Below are 17,155 nucleotides of genomic sequence, written 5' to 3'. Positions count from 1 at the left end.
AAAGGCCCTGAGGTTCTCAGAATGATACACCAACAATGGTTTGACTTTACAGTTACTACTAGCCTTAGCGCACAGGGCCAAGTCACAGATACGCACACCACGTTCATATTTTGCAATTACCGTATTTTACGGCTTGGAAGACGCACCCTAATATTTGAAAGAAATTTCTAAGAAAAAAAAGTCATTCTCCTACAAGAACACATTCACTTTATACCAGACCACTGAACACAAAAATATCAGAAGCAAGGAGTCTGCAAGACACTATTGTTTCACCACTCACTACAGATTTGCTGGAGCACTCACCACAAATTTAAAACTATGTAAATAAAAACACCATAGGTAAATACATATACACAGTGAAACAGTCCATCTCTTCTTGTTTTAGTGGCGGGCAACGGCACGTATTGGATGTATTGTTTACATTACAGAATCACTTGTCCGATCACCGAAACCGAACACGTCAGTGCTGCAGTTTGTATTTATTTTATTTTGCAATCGTGCTTCATAGGCTTTATCAATGTGAATATAATTCACAAGTGGAGTTTTGACTCTTGCTTGAACGAGTAAGCCATTTGGATGTTCTATTAATAAATGTATAAAGGCATGTGTGTGCATTCGTGTGCATGTATGTACGTGTGTGCTGCTATGAGACGAGGGAGCGGGCCATTTTTTCCACACGCCGAGTAGGCTGCAGGAAGGATTATGGTATTGGAAATACTTGTAACAGCTAAGTACTGAGTTTACATAATATAAAAGGGTGAATTAAATAGTACTTAAGCTAACATCATAATGTAATGACTCAACACACAAATCCAGGTCGCTATTGGTCAAGTGTCCAAGCTCACTTGAGGTTGGGTGTGGCCTTACAATACAGCATTCATCTTGGAAGACGCACTAGTATTTTTCAGGGTATTTTTTAGGGAAAAAAGTGCGTCTTGTAAGCCGTAAAATACGGTATCTTGTGCTTCATATTCATTGCGAGACTCTTCTAAGTTTGTTCTTTTCAGCCTTCTTATTTTTACTTTTGGAACCCATGATCACGAGGTCTTGAGTTCACAAAACTTAAGAATAAATACACACTGCCGAGGAGCACAGACATATACATGCACAAAGGATGAACAACGATACACAATGCGAACTGATTGTTCGGGTGGATGCCGGTAGCCAAGCGGTTGCTGCACCACCTACCGATGGCTATTCGTATCTTTAAAATATCTTCATATTTTGATGTGTAAATTATGTGAAATTTTTCATCGTATGTAAAAAAAAATTGTATGTTGGAGTGTTTGTATCTCGAAGTATATATATATATATATATATATATATATATATATATATATATATATATATATATATATATATATATATATATATATATATATATACATATATATACATATATATATGATATTGATAGGCGTAGCATTATTAGAGCAGAGATATAGATATATTTGTTAACCCCTTCAATGATGATGTGTATTTTGCATCATCAGAGCCCTCTTGACATATTCAATGATGTGTATATTGCATTTTGGCTGCTTTCTGCTAAGATGGCATTATTTTTTTTCCTGGATACTGTATGAGATCTTTCAGAATGTTGGTTGTACAGTATATGATATGACGGGTTACTTGACGTTCATCATTATTAGAAGTGTGTATGATTTGTTTATACCAGGATAAATACCAATGGGCCCTGCTGGCAATAATTGTATTTTATTTATTTTATTTTACGGAATCAATAGATTAGTGTAACATGAAAATTTACATTTTCTGTCGTTTGTCATCTTCAGAAAATGGTCAAGAGCAGGCAAACAAATTTTTTCTCTAAAATTTGCATGGGTTTATTTCTTATTGTACGTACCTATTATGTAAAATCAGTTATTATTTCCATAGAGAGAGAGAGAGAGAGAGAGAGAGAGAGAGAGAGAGCTGTCTGAGTCAGGTATCTCCATACTCCCACCCACCTTGGATGGCACTGGGATCCATTTTTTATTGCCCAGAGTGAAGAGGTTAAGAAAATGATAATTATGAGATGATAGACTAGGATACTTGTCCTTGTAATCAAGCATCAAGAATGTAAGATGAAATGCTCAGAAAAAGATTTTTTTTGCATGCTAAGGTCAGTACCTGTTGTCACCCAGTGGTAAGATGCCAAGATGTACAGGTGCGACTCATTTCTGCAGGTGACAGGATATGAGGGGGCTGCCGCCACAGTACTCTCGCTGGCTTCGGGGGGCACCAGTCCAGCAGCTACTGCTCTGGCATTCTCTGGCACCACCTTCTCTGAACTGAAGCTTACTGAGGGAATCACTCTTCCTCAGCTCATTGATAAGTTTAAAGAGGTTTGTTTATTACTGTACCTTCTCCTTTTGTTAGCCATGTTGAGGAGTCTCACTTTCTCTGCTGTAATAAGTGTCTTCCTGTGGCACTTGGTTCGTGGAGGATGCAAAATGCTTGGGTGACATTGTAGGGCTTGAAATAAATGTGATTTTACGCACAAATGCAAAATAACACCACACAACACAAGCTAGGACACCATTTAGTATGTGTGATACTATGTTTACTGATCTGATATACATAGACTATGTAATATTTTCTTTTAAGATATTTGATTAATGTGGTATACAGTACAGTGCTGTACTGCATATTTGTCTTGTTTATTAAATTTTAGGCTATAAAATTTTACCATAAAAATTATTGAAGTCGTTTAACATCGTAGTTTTGAGATACTTGAGAAGACTGAAGCAGTGGTCTCATAAATTAGTAGCAATTGTAATTTTAATGTGCTATTGTAAATTTAGAATGTTAAGTACTTGGTTTTGGTGATCACATAATCAGTCACAATGTCATGATATGCTCATTCCCAAATCAAACAATCTAGTGAGGATGTATACTGTAGATTCTTACTGGATTGTCTGAAGAGCATTAGTGAGGATGTTGACTGTAGATCCTTACTGGATTGTCTGAAGAGTATTATCTCCAGATTATAGAGAGAGTGTTTTTTGAAATCCCTTTTGAATGATAAGAACAAAGTAAATGGTCTGTATTGAATCAGTTAATATTTACTGTTGTCCGTAGACTGTAATTGGGGAAGTGAACATTGAGAGAGCACTGAAGTGGGCCCAGGAGCAGCAAGCAGAGACAGTGGTGGTGCTGACTCATCGGCTGGAGCAGTCTGTCATCACTGCCGCCACTGAGGGACTCCAGCGTCACAATGAAACCAACAAGACACAGACCAGGTAAGTCATTCTGGGCCACTTCCTGCTATTCTAGTTTGACTCTTTCCTTCTTTCCTCTGTGATTTTTTACTCTTATCAACTTAAGGAATATTCAGTTATCTTAACATGTTAACCGCCATATGTACTATGTACCACCGATAAATACTGATAGTTTTTTTTCCCCTCTTCCTTCACAACCATTATTTCTAATAAAATAATAGGCAAAATGCAAAAACAAATATTTTAAGTGATAAATGTTTATTTATTAATTTCTTCAAAACTATATAGCTTTGAAAGATGAAAGATATTAATGCGTAGGAAAAAAAAAATTTACCATAAAATAAAAACAAAAAAGTACTTTTCCTTATAAACAGTCTTCTTTGTATTTCCTTATATTCTGCAGCAGAAAAATAGCAGATTAAAAAGTATCAGTGTTCACTCATCGAAATAAAAAAATGAAAAGTTAATCTTTGATAAAATAAAATCTATCATCGTTTGCAATATGAAAGCAAAGTCCTATTAATGTGTATTAATTTCCCTATGAAATCAAGAACCTCATCATTACAAAAAAGCTTGTAAACATCAATATCTCTGTCAGTTGATGATGGTTAGTTGTAATGTATGCTGGCTTGCTGTTCATACAAATTGTGGTGTGCCAGCAGTAATGTTTTGCCATGCAGTGTGATTAGAAGTGGCAGTGTGCCAGCAGTAATGTTTTGCCATGCAGTGTGATTAGAAGTGGCAGGCTGTTCATTTATGGTGGCATCATTTGATGAAACACTTGCTGTATCATCATCTGAGTCACTTATTCTGCTTGCATCAGATTAATCACTCGATTCCATTTCCTCTGGTGACAGTCCATAGCTTTCTCCACTGTCACTGTCATTGGAAGAAGATGACCTCTTGTGATGTCCATAAAACAACTGATGAACCTCCATTGAATGGTTGTTTTATGAAGCATAGAACTTCAAGTTTATAGCACTGAACCACTTTTAGCCTAATAACTAAAATATTCAACATGAATGGTACTTGTGTCACCATTTGAGCCACTCCTGCACTGTAGAATTTTATGACCACTGGTGGAGAGAGAGAGAGAGAGAGAGAGAGAGAGAGAGAGAGAGAGAGAGAGAGAGAGAGAGAGAGAGAGAGAGAGAGAGAGAGAGAGAGAGAGAGAGAGAGAGAGAGAGAGAGAGAGAGAGAGAGAGAGAGAGAGAGAGAGAGAGAGAGAGAGAGAGAGAGAGAGAGAGAGAGAGAGAGAGAGAGAGAGAGAGAGAGAGAGAGAGAGAGAGAGAGAGAGAGAGAGAGAGAGAGAGAGAGAGAGAGAGAGAGAGAGAGAGAGAGAGAGAGAGAGAGAGAGAGAGAGAGAGAGAGAGAGAGAGAGAGAGAGAGAGAGAGAGAGAGAGAGAGAGAGAGAGAGAGAGAGAGAGAGAGAGAGAGAGAGAGAGAGAGAGAGAGAGAGAGAGAGAGAGAGAGAGAGAGAGAGAGAGAGAGAGAGAGAGAGAGAGAGAGAGAGAGAGAGAGAGAGAGAGAGAGAGAGAGAGAGAGAGAGAGAGAGAGAGAGAGAGAGAGAGAGAGAGAGAGAGAGAGAGAGAGAGAGAGAGAGAGAGAGAGAGAGAGAGAGAGAGAGAGAGAGAGAGAGAGGGAGAGAGAGAGAGAGAGAGAGAGAGCGTCACCTCATCTCTCCACGCCAATATGGATTTAGAAAGAGACGTTCCGCCTCCGACATGCTTCTCCTCCTCACACAAGCCTGGCATGACGCCCTCGACGCCGGCCGCCCCACCCTCGTCATTGCCCTTGACATTGCTGGGGCTTTTGACAGAGTTTGGCACAAAGGACTCCTGGCCAAGCTCGAACAGTTCGGCATCACAGGACAACTGCTAGAGCTGTTCTCCAGCTACCTACAAGGCCGGAGTCTGAGAGTAGTGTTGGGAGGGTGCACGTCAACCACACACCCAGTGGAGGCCTCCGTTCCACAGGGCTCGATCCTTGGCCCCATCCTGTGGAACGTATATTTCAACGACCTCCTTCAGAGCCTCGCACCTGTGTCGGCATACGCGGACGATGCCACTCTCTCGCACAGCTTCGGTAGAGAGGAGGCAGTGAACGTGATTGATGTCACCAACCGCCACCTTGGTGACATCATGGCCTGGGGTAAACAGTGGCAAGTCAAGTTTGCTGCCGAAAAAAACCCAGGCCGTGGTCATCTCACGTTCACGGGAGGACGTCAGGCTGTTTGAAGGCCAGCTGAAGTTTGGAGAAGACACCCTTGCCATTAAGGACTCCATCAACATCCTGGGGGTGGAGGTAGACTCCAAACTCAGCTTCGACCGCCACCTGGAGAGCGTGGCACGTAAGGCATCCCTGAGGGTGACACTCCTACGTCGAGTGAGGCACCTACTCGATGCCAAGGGGCTCATGACGCTGTACAAAGCGCAGGTGAGGCCCATCATGGAGTACAGCCCCCCTCAGCTGGATGTGCAGTGCCCAGTCCCACCTCTCCCTGCTGGACAAGGTGCAGCGGCGAGCCGAGCGCCTCCTTCGCGATGCCGGTGGCCTGGGACAGCAGCCCCAAGCTGAGCTACAGCGACAGTGGCATCAGGGGCAGCAGTTGCAGCAGAGACAGCAGCGACAGCACCCAGACCCTCACCAAGACTCCCCTATCAACGTGCTGGACAGCTTGGAGCACCGAAGGCGTGTTGGGGCCCTTACTGTGCTGCACAAAGCCCAGGTGCAGCAAATACCTCACCTCACGGCTCTACGGATACCCTGGAGGAGGAGTGAACGTACTACGAGAGCGGTAGTGTCCGACACCCTCCTCGAGGTGCCGAGGTGCCATTCTGTGAGGTGTCAGCGCCTTCTCCCACGACACCGCGGTGTTGTGGAACGCCTTCACCTCAGTAATGGACGTCTCCAGCATGTCCACCCAGCAAGTGAAGTGTGCTGCCCACGCCTGGTTACGGACACATCCGCCTGATAGTGACAGTGACAGGTGATAAAATGGCAGTGTCCACCAGCCTGCAATTCCACCTGACAGTGACAGTGGAGGAAAATAGTATGCCTGACAGTGACAGTGAAACACAGTGACGTGGGATGTGCGTGTGCCTGACATGACAGTGCTGATCAGTGGCGAGGAGGTGCGCAACTGACAGTGACAGTTTTATAACACCCTCGCTCACAATGCCGTCCCGGGAGCAGCTTTAGAATGAGCGTCACATGCCAGTGCACGCTCTTAGCTCACGAACTCAGCTCCAACTGTAAACATACGTGTAAAATATGTATGTTATGTGCATTAAGTTTAAATAAAAAAAAAAAAAAGAGAGAGAGAGAGAGAGAGAGAGAGAGAGAGAGAGAGAGAGAGAGAGAGAGAGAGAGAGAGAGAGAGAGAGAGAGAGAGAGAGAGAGAGAGAGAGAGAGAGAGAGAGAGAGAGAGAGAGAGAGAGAGAGAGAGAGAGAGAGAGAGAGAGAGAGAGAGAGAGAGAGAGAGAGAGAGAGAGAGAGAGAGAGAGAGAGAGAGAGAGAGAGAGAGAGAGAGAGAGAGAGAGAGAGAGAGAGAGAGAGAGAGAGAGAGAGAGAGAGAGAGAGAGAGAGAGAGAGAGAGAGAGAGAGAGAGAGAGAGAGAGAGAGAGAGAGAGAGAGAGAGAGAGAGAGAGAGAGAGAGAGAGAGAGAGAGAGAGAGAGAGAGAGAGAGAGAGAGAGAGAGAGAGAGAGAGAGAGAGAGAGAGAGAGAGAGAGAGAGAGAGAGAGAGAGAGAGAGAGAGAGAGAGAGAGATTTGATTTGTAAACATACTGTGGTTCCTGTGATCTGGAGAGAGAGAGAGAGAGAGAGAAATATATGTGAGTTGGTGTTGGAGTGGATTTGTGTGCTTCATGTGTATTAATTGAATGTGTGGGTGTTCCTAAACATGTATTGTGTTGACCAGATTGGTGTTGTGTGGCCTGTGCTCCAGACACCTGAGTGTCCCTCACACCAACAACCTGCTGGTGGTGTTGGGCTTCCAGCAGCGGACGCCCACTGTCATCAGGGCCTTCCATGAGCGCCACTTCTAGGTGGCCCTGCCTGCGCACTGCCCCAGCTGATGCTGCTTCAGTATCTGCAAGTGACAATTGATCTTGTTGACTATTATACTGTATATTACAACATAGGAAGATCAGCAACTGGGATGCTTGTCCCTCCCTTCCTAGCATAATACCTAGTAAAGCAGTCCTCAGAGTGAGGCTGTTTTATCTTGTTTCCAGGGATACCAGGTTTATCAGTATATATATAAGAATATTTCCTGCAATATATTTTACTTGTTGTCCGAGTTAAAATTATACAGGTATACAGTAGTACATTTTATATACCAATACAATACTGTTTACTGTTTGTCTTCCTCAGTAAACAAAGATGTCATTGCATCTGAGCCACAAAGTGAGTCTGTCCTCAGCGTGGCAGATCAGAACAGTGGAGCATCATTCAGTGAGCCACTCCCAGCTACAAACTTGAGCTTTCATGTTACTGTGCTAATTGAAAATAATATTTCAGAGGAAATATTTTTGGTGCCTTGACAAAATTTCATCCTCTAAGAATTCCACAGCTTGAAGTTGTTTCAAAGTGATGGGAAGGAAAGACACAATGGTTAAGTCCAGAATTTTTTAGACAAAATTCCTGTAGGGAAGAAGCCATGATATTTGCTTCACTCTGAGAACCAGAAGTGATGAGAGTAAGTGTTTTGATGTAGCACTATTTCTTCTAATCATGCACTCTGAACATTGCCACCTCTACAGGGTACCCTTACTTTGGTGACCCCTCCCTGTAAAGATTGATAGCAGTGTATCACTAATGCTAAGGATGCCTGCACCTCGCCAGGGCCCGAACTAACGAAGGTATCTAAGAGTCAAGAATGCCTAGGTAGCACTTTTTGGTCATGACTGCTTGGAAATGGTTTGCATTCTAGTGTACGATGTGCTCCTGACCACAGGCAAAGTTAGGTTTTACTAGGTAGGCTTTACTTTGCATTATTATTTTTAGTTTTTACCATGGTAACTTATTACTTTTGACTATGTATGAGGTGGCAGCTACATTTTACTTTATGTGAAAATTTACTTTTAGTGTTGGCCGCTTTTAGAATGGGTGTATTTTCTTTGCCAGACATCACTTAAGATACAGAGGGAAGTGTGAGTTAGATGGAATCTAATGTTGATCCTCGGAGTATGTCAGTGCACTGTGTCACGTCTCTGTGGAAATGGTTTGCTCACTGTCTTCTCTGGTCTATACCTACTTAGGTTTAACTTGCGTGAGGTTTTAGTGAAGCTTGTATACTAGGCTGTATTGTATTCTTTTGCTATTATATTTACATTTTAGGATCTGAGATGCACTTCAACTTAGAAACTAATCTTTTCATATTATTTGGCAATGACTTTTTTTTATCTCAACCTGGATCTTATGATTAATTAATGATATTTTAATAAAAAAAAACTTGATTTCTTGCAGAATGTCACATTTTTGCAACTCATGAAGTAAACTATCTGTAAGGTCATTCATAAAATAATATTCTTGAGTGCCTTTTTTGAATGTCCTAAGCTGCAAGTCATCATGTACTGAATTACTTAAGACTGATTTTTAATTGGCATGAGCATGAAGGGAGTAATAAGAACAAATAAAATTATAGTGCAGGTACTACCCCCCACTAGACGAGTCACCGTTATACAATATTTCACTTGTACAATCTTTTTCTTTACTACCTCTTGCCTGCTAATGATTGGTTATGTTTGTGCTTTATTTATGTTTCTCAATTCTTTTGTATGCGGATCACTTGCGGTGTCATAATCAGTCACTAGCCAACCTCTGCAGAGAGTCAAGCTCTGTATAGCAAGACTCTCTTGTTATAATAAAGTAGTTGCTGTTATTCCAACCCCAGGACTATTCTTAGGAACCACATGTATCCATACCAGTGAGCTAATGATTGTAGCCTCGTGGTGGGATACATACCCGAGAGTCTAACTGACTGTCTGGCAATGTAGGCCTGTGACTGAACAAGTGGAGCCACTAGTGATTACAGATACAAAGACATGAAGTCACACATGCCAATAATAAATGATAATTTATCATTATTATAATGATAATAATGATAGAGAAAATTAAATTATACACTGTCACAGTATCTCTTAACCTCAAAGGGGTCTTCCCGACATATAGACTCGAAACCCTCAGTCATTACAAAAATTTACTTAGTATACTTTGTTATTGCTTTATTCTTGTGTTTATTTTACTTATGTAACATTAATTTTATTACTTTTTAAAAAAATATTTAAATATGGTATTTCATGATTTTATGGATGTAGGGGGGACATTAAAATCATCTTGGAATGCAATCCTATTTTTTGTATTCAATCTTAAGTTTGCTAAGCAATCATTCTCTATACATACAATTACATTTTCAGGATCATAACCTAATTGTATATCAGAGTACCTGTATCTTGGAGTGCATAGTGGTGCATGTTAGGCCATTGCCTTTCATTACATGAAAATCATATTCCAAATGCTTTCCCTTACTTATGTGTAGTAAATGTGATTAATCAATATAAAGTTTTAATCCTCTACATGAAGTCTGGTGCTGCACCGACTCTGCTAACTAGGTGTACTCTTCCACACAGATACCTCATGGTGCTCTCACCTCAACTCCTTCATGCTCATGCTAAATTTACTCTCTATATGCAAAATTTATTCATCAGCTTCTTACAAAATGATGAAAGACATCTCTAAAGAATAAACATACAAAAAAAGAAAAGGTCAAACTATACCTCAAGTACTCTTAATGTGTGATGTTCATGTGTTCATATCTGCTGTTTGCATACTCCCTTTTGTGGCTGGACTGAGTAGAATAAATGTAAATCTTCACTCAACCTTCTTTTCATCAATCTGTTGGAGGATAAAATTTTAAGCAACTGGTTATAGATTATAATGTAATACAAATCATGAGATGACTTTTCTACCAACTTTACTTAAAAATTAACAGTAAAGTGTTTGTTTAATGTTGTATATGTGTTTTGTTTAACTTATTTTTATTTTGGAAATATAATCAGATCCTAAATGTGTGAAAAGCTGGTCTTGTTTTGTCAGTAGGAGAGTCAGTGATGGAGGAATGATGGTTCTCTTATTACCATGTTTGATACAGAGTAGCTGCTAGAGCGATCATTGCAGGAGGAAAGAATTTAGACTGTAAACCATGGGGTTGTACAACCAATATTTTTGCATATATAGTACAGGTCATGAATATTGGGGGAATGGTGTCTATGGTTTCAAGGGGGGAGCATAATGTTTGCATGTTTAATTATGGTTCAATAATGGTTAAATTGAGAAATACTTGGTGTCTACAGTACTACCAAGTTTTTTTTTTTTTTTTTTTTTTTTTTTTTTTTTTTTTTTTTTTTTACTGGTACGTACAGTGCCATATAACTTTATTATTACAACCATAATGAATCAACTGTGGTAACTATCTCTAGAAGCGAGCATATTTCATGATATGTACAGGATCTGATGTATAACAATATAATAATATATTTTGGGTTGGATTGGGTGTCTTTGATGTATTATGCATGAAAAGTGTGTTGGATGTCATACAAGATGACTATGGGACTCATGAAAGGGAGTCATTAATGTAACATATTCTTAAGCTAAAATGTTGCATGCATTTCTGTCATTGATAATGAACAGACTAAAATTACCGGTGCTCATTTTCTTTAGTAAAAACCAATGCATTTTCAAAGTTATGTACATGACAAAGAAAATTATTACTATGGATTGAAAATCATTTCCAATTATAGAAATTATTGATACAGCATTACAGCCAATAAGGAAATAATTTGTAAGAAAGTAATTTATAAACAAATCTGAAAGTTATGGAATATATTGAAAAAATCAAGAAGTCTTTAAGAATGAAGAAAAAGATGCAAAACTCAATAGAGCCATTGTTTACAAAGGACCCTGTTTCAGACAAAAGTGAGGATTTCTGATAAATCAAGACAATAATTATTGATCTCATGAAGCATTTGATATTTGGGTGAAAGTAGTCGTATGTGAGGGGAGAACAGTGATATGGCTATGGAGAGATGTGTTCATTAGTTTGTGATGAAATACTGTGAAGTAATATCACCATATTGATCAATTAACATTTACTGCCAGCTTTAGGTATCTAGAATTATTGACATGGTCATTGAGAATAGATAGAATAATGTTTAGATGCACACACGGTTACCTCAGCCAAGGTGCACTTGAGATTTTTTGTAATGCCTCATTAAGTTGAAACAGAGGGCAAAGAAAAGAATATGTTGCACGTCTAGTGATTATTCACAATATTTGTTACTGTTATATATTTATATGTATTTATTAATACTACTTTACTGCAGACTACATGGAGAAATGATGTGAAAGCCCTTTGTGTGTTTTGTGCTTATTGTTTTATACAACTATGACTTGCTGTCATTGTTATTTTTTTCATGTTCAAAATCAGCATGGTTTCTTAAGTGACCACCTATTCATGTGTAATGTTGCATGTTCTTTCAAGCACAGAGCAGAGTTCACCCACTCAGATTCAAAGAACTCGACAAATATTTAACCTTATCTTTTGTTTATATAAAGATGTATACAATTCTACCTTTTTGTTCACTAATGTTACAAATTCAAGGAAATCTGTGTGCATAAGTGCATGCTTGTACACTCCTGCACACTTGTTCAGGTGTGCATGTGTGTGCACACAGTGGATTTTATATACGTATATATATATATATATATATATATATATATATATATATATATATATATATATATATATATATATATATATATATATATATATATATATATATATATACACCATGACTAAAAGTGTCATGGTGTGTACTACTGCGCAACAAAACTGTTACTTCTGTAGCTGCTCTGTTGGTTGAAAGATGAGATACAAGAGGCTTAAGTTGACAAGTTACTAGACATACAATACTTGATAAAATGACTATATTTACATTACTTAGGTTGCAATAATAGAGGCAATCACATTTACTATTGATGTAAGAAATGTACATAAATGAAAAGTAAAGTAGATATGCTAGAATAATATAATGCAGAAAGTCAGAAAAGGGCAACATCTTTCTGTACTATCAACTGAACAAGATAAAAGATATAGGTAGGTCTTTTTGCTGGAAAATTAAGTTTATATTTTGTCAGTTAGACTGTGAAGTGAAAGTTAAGGTTGCTTACATCTTGCACTGAAGACAAACAAGAACATGCCTGGCCCTTTGGAGTGTTTGTCAAGGGAACAGAGATGATACTGATACATTCTATTTGAAATTCTAAGCATCTTTATTAAACCTCAAAGTTCTTCATGGGGAGAAATATAAAGGAAATTATTGATTGTGGATGCATTGTGGATGCATTCTCATTTAAGTCCAGTTTCTTGGTAGTGATGGTCTGTGGGAATGCTATACTGTAGGTGTTGAGGAATGTATGTAGTCAGTGGTAGTGTATTCTTATTTCATGAATTACACATTTTACTTCATATTATAGGTAGTCTATGGGAGTAATAATTATGTTATCACCTGATGTGTAATAAACTTTATAAAAATTTTGATACTTTCTTCAAGTCTGGAAATAAAGTGCTTCATTAACGTATCATATTTCATACTTCTCAGGGTCAGTCTTCACTTTGCTATCCTTGTCTCTAATGAAGGAGGAAGAATTATGTATCTCAAGCCAGACACTAATGGTGACATACCTTGGGAAGCTGCAGCAGGAGGGAACATCTTGCCCTTAGTCAGTTAGTCTGCAGCTTCCAGGCAGTCTGAAAAAATAGTACAACTGAGTCAATGGTACAAGTAATGAATGGGACGAGAGAGTTCACAGAAAGCGTCCACCACAGTTGTCAGACTTAGCAGTAGACTAAAGACTATGTTCTCGTGTGTTTTGGTGCCTCTTCTTGACTATTTTTAAAAGGCTGTAAAGAAAGTAAAGGTTTTCAAGGACATTTTGACTGTTGATGGATGATTTAACAATGACTTGGTACCATCAGTGAGAAAAGCTTCACTAAAACATGACTGATCATCAGTGGTCTTTGAAAAATGGTCCTGGTGAGAGCCTGGAACAGTGGACACTATGGGCCAACCATCAACTTGCGTAGGGATCATCAACTAAGAAATCCTGTGTTACTGTAGATCCATATCTGACTTCGGAGTGTACTTAAATCTATGAGTAAAGTGAAATTTTATCTTATAAACTTAAAGCTATTAGTGTAACCCATTGTAGTCCAGCATTGTTTACTATAAAAAAAAAAAAAAAAAAAAACTTACTAGCTGAAGCAATATTGTACTCCTAGAATGGCTTCATAACTGTATGCAACTCTGAATGTCTATAATAAAAACCAGGAACCAAGGAAAGTGAAGGTGGTGAAGTGTGTGCAGAGCCTGGTGAGGTGCGATGAATGGGTATGGTGTGATGAGGTGTGTGGTGAATGGATACGATGTGGTGAGGTGCGGTGAATTGCTACAGTGTGTGGTGAATTACTATGGTGTGGTGAGGTGGACTGCCGCTGCTCACCTGTCATCATTAACAAATTGGTTGTTCATAATTAACCCAAAACTGTTGAACATTTTCTGTAAAATGTGATTTAATTGATACTTTTGAAAATGTTTTTATCAAGTAAATTTTTTCATTAATGTAATATTTATTAATTAAACCTCCATAATGATTTTCTTTCATTAAATGGCTGCCTTTAAGATAATAAATTTACAGTTGGCAATATCACTCCTAAAAAATGTTTGCTTAACAAGGAAAGAATTTCAAGGCTAAGTAAATGTTTTTTTTTTCTTATTTATTTATTTTTCTTTAGTGTGTGTGTGTGTGTGTGTGTGTGTGTGTGTGTGTGTGTGTGTGTGTGTGTGTGTGTGTGTGTGTGTGAAGTCTACTGCAGTAATATCTAATTTTGTGTTAAGCTTGGCAGCTTGTTAAGGTGGGCAATGATGTGCAGCACAGCAGGCTGATCCTGGAGTGGTGTTCACTGGTCTGTGCACACCACTCCAGGAGTGGTGCAGGTGTGATCCTGTGACAACCACATCTGTGTGCTACTGCAGAGAACTCCTTGTTATTCATATTTCTGTTGCATTTTGTGGATACGAATTTGACATGTGAAGCTGGAAAAAATCTGAGAAGACTTCAGAAGAAATGTGCATTTCTCTTCAAAATTTCTGCATCATATAGAAATTTATAGTGCATAACATCATTCATGCTAGTCTTTACCTTGTCAATATGTCATCCACTCTTTGAAGACAGTGACCTTAAAAACTTTTATGAGAGCTAAAAAAAATTTCCAGGCCACAATCCCAGTTAACATTTACCATCCATAAGGAAGGCCAGGTAATACTTTTAAGAAATACACCCTTATTACTTAGGGACTTCTGTAACACTTCCATAATATGATGTATGATGTTAGGAGCAATATATCCCTTACTATCGTAGTACTCTCAAAACACTACCACTTAAGATATTTTAAATCTTGCACCACATGCAAACACCCAGCAATGTGGGGAATTTTTTTATTTATATTTTTTTGACTCGTTCCTTCTATACCAGGTTGTATCACTGTCACAGAGACCCTCTTCCTTTGTAGTTAGGCCTTAGAGGCTTAAACTTTCATCATATACCGAGAGCTGAGCGGTTGTTGTTCATATATTGCAACTTAACGAAATGCTGCTGCTGCTGCTTCAAAATTAAACTATTAACTTTTTACTGACCAGCAGCAGCATTTTGCTACTTAGTTATGGATTGGCAGGGCAGACCAAGATATTTGTCAGCCTTGACTGTCCTGCCACTACAAATGCTTCACAAATAAAAGTAGTGTACGAGACCACCGGGACAAGGGTGGGCGTGCCCTTAAAGAGGAGGCTTATTTGCTAGGGTTGGACACACCATATATGTGATGAAGGCATTTTGATGGAATATGCACAGTTTTTTGGACACGCCAATACACGAGTTAAGGATTTTCAATGAGTATGCGATCTTTATCTTTAATCACATATTTTTGTATCCAATCCTTTTGTTAGCACATAAAGACTTGGGTGAATAAACTTATAAACTAAATAACCTTTTTACTCATTCCCTGAAGTATGAATTTGTTAATTTGCAAAGCCCTTACGTATTTGTTACTAAGAGAGAGAGAGAGAGAGAGAGAGAGTGTGGGTAATTCACTGTTTGATCTGCTGCAGTCTATGACGAGACAGCCAGACGTTACCCTACGGAACGAGCTCAGAGCTCATTATTTCCGATCTTGGGATAGGTCTGAGACCAGGCACACACCACACACCGGGACAATAAGGTCACAACTCCTCGATTTACATCCCGTACCTACTCACTGCTAGATGAACAGCACCTACACGTGAAAGGAGACACACCCAAATATCTCCACCCGGCCGTGTGTGTGTGTGTGTAATTCACTTCGGTCGTATGCTGGTCACCCAGCCAGTCTTCCCCATTACGGAGCGAGCTTAGAGCTCATAGACCAATCTTCGGGTAGGACTGAGACCACAACACACACTCCACATATCGGGAAAGCGAGGCCACAACCCCTCGAGTTACATCCCGTACCTATTTACTGCTAGGTGAACACACCCCACACATTAAGAGACTTGCCCATTTACCTCGCCGCTTCCGGGACTCGAACCCGGCCCTCTCGATGCTAACTACTACATTACGCGTGTGTGTGTGGTGTGTGTGTGTGTGTAATTCACCACGGTCGTCTGCTGGTCATCCAGCCAGTCTTCCCCATTACGGAGCGAGCTCAGAGCTCATACACCGATCTTCGGGTAGGACTGAGACCACAACACACTCCACACCGGGAAAGCGAGGCCACAACCCCTCCAGTTACATCCCGTACCTATTTATTGCTAGGTGAACACACCCCACACATTAAGAGGCTTGCCCAGTTGCCTCGCCGCGCCGAGACTCGAACCCGGCCCTCTCGATTGTGAGTCGAGCGTGGTAACCAGGGGTGTGGAGTCGGATTTTCAAAAGTCCGACTCCCACTCCAGGAAATTGAAGATTGCGACTCTGACTCTGACTCCGACTCCCACTCCAGGAAATTTGAAGGTTGCGACTCCGACTCCGACTCCGCTTTTTATTTATTTTTTTTTATTTTGTATTTTTTCCAGTACAACGACACAGTCTATTTTTCTTGCATGAGGGATGGTGGCCAAGGGAAAAAGATTAAACAAAAAGCCCGCTAGTTGCCACACCCAAAAAAGACGAAAGTGAAGAGAATCAATACTTACATATTTTCGAGTCAATCCATAATAAAAGTGTACCTGACGATTATATAATTATCATAAATTAATAAAAATTATCTTTATATGTAGTGCTTGATTGGACACATCCTCCACAAAATCAATTTCTCCCAATTTGTAGGAATCTCCATGAGGTGGAATCTTTACTCGAAAATTTATCACGTAAAGGAGTCGCAGTCGCTCATAGTTTTACCGACTCCGACTCCAACTCCGACTCCACACCCCTGGACCCCTGGTGGTAACCACTACACTACGCGGTGTGTGTGTATTCATGGTAACCTGCTGCACCCAGCCAGGTTTCCCCATTACGGAGCAAGCTGGTTCAGAGCCCATAGGCCGATCTTCGGGTAGAACTGAAACTACACCACACTCCACATATCGGGAAAGCGAGGCCACAATCCCTCGAATTACATCCTATACCTACTTGCTGCTGGGTGAACAGGGGTTACAATCAAGAGGCTTGCCCTTTTTCCTCATCGTGTGTGTGTGTCTGTGTATGTGTGTGTAAGCATTTTGTTAGTGATAATGGTATCTAGCCCAGTAATAGTTTCACAACATGTGCTCCCAAACCCCAAACTTCAGTTTACATCTGCATTGTCATTTATGAGTGGTTCTGCTTTGTCACCATGATGAAT

General features: G+C 39.8%; 1 protein-coding gene across 5 annotated transcripts in view; it reads left to right on the top strand.

The window, feature by feature from the left end:
- Positions 1-8,755, top strand: part of LOC123501617 (60 kDa SS-A/Ro ribonucleoprotein-like) — a 31,380-nt gene extending 22,625 nt beyond the window's left edge. For all 5 annotated transcript variants that reach the window (XM_045250563.1, XM_045250564.1, XM_045250565.1 and 2 more), the window contains exons 11-13: positions 2,184-2,342; positions 3,079-3,239; positions 7,139-8,755. In XM_045250563.1, the coding sequence (XP_045106498.1) occupies positions 2,184-2,342; positions 3,079-3,239; positions 7,139-7,265 (447 nt within the window). In that variant the 3' untranslated portion in view covers positions 7,266-8,755. The remainder of the gene's footprint in view (positions 1-2,183; positions 2,343-3,078; positions 3,240-7,138) is intronic.
- The last annotated feature ends 8,400 nt before the right edge of the window (positions 8,756-17,155 follow it).

The sequence above is a fragment of the Portunus trituberculatus genome, chromosome 9 (genome assembly GCF_017591435.1).
Source record: "Portunus trituberculatus isolate SZX2019 chromosome 9, ASM1759143v1, whole genome shotgun sequence".
NCBI classification, from domain to species: Eukaryota; Metazoa; Arthropoda; class Malacostraca; order Decapoda; family Portunidae; genus Portunus; species Portunus trituberculatus.
This window is presented reverse-complemented; position numbering and strand designations above follow the sequence as displayed.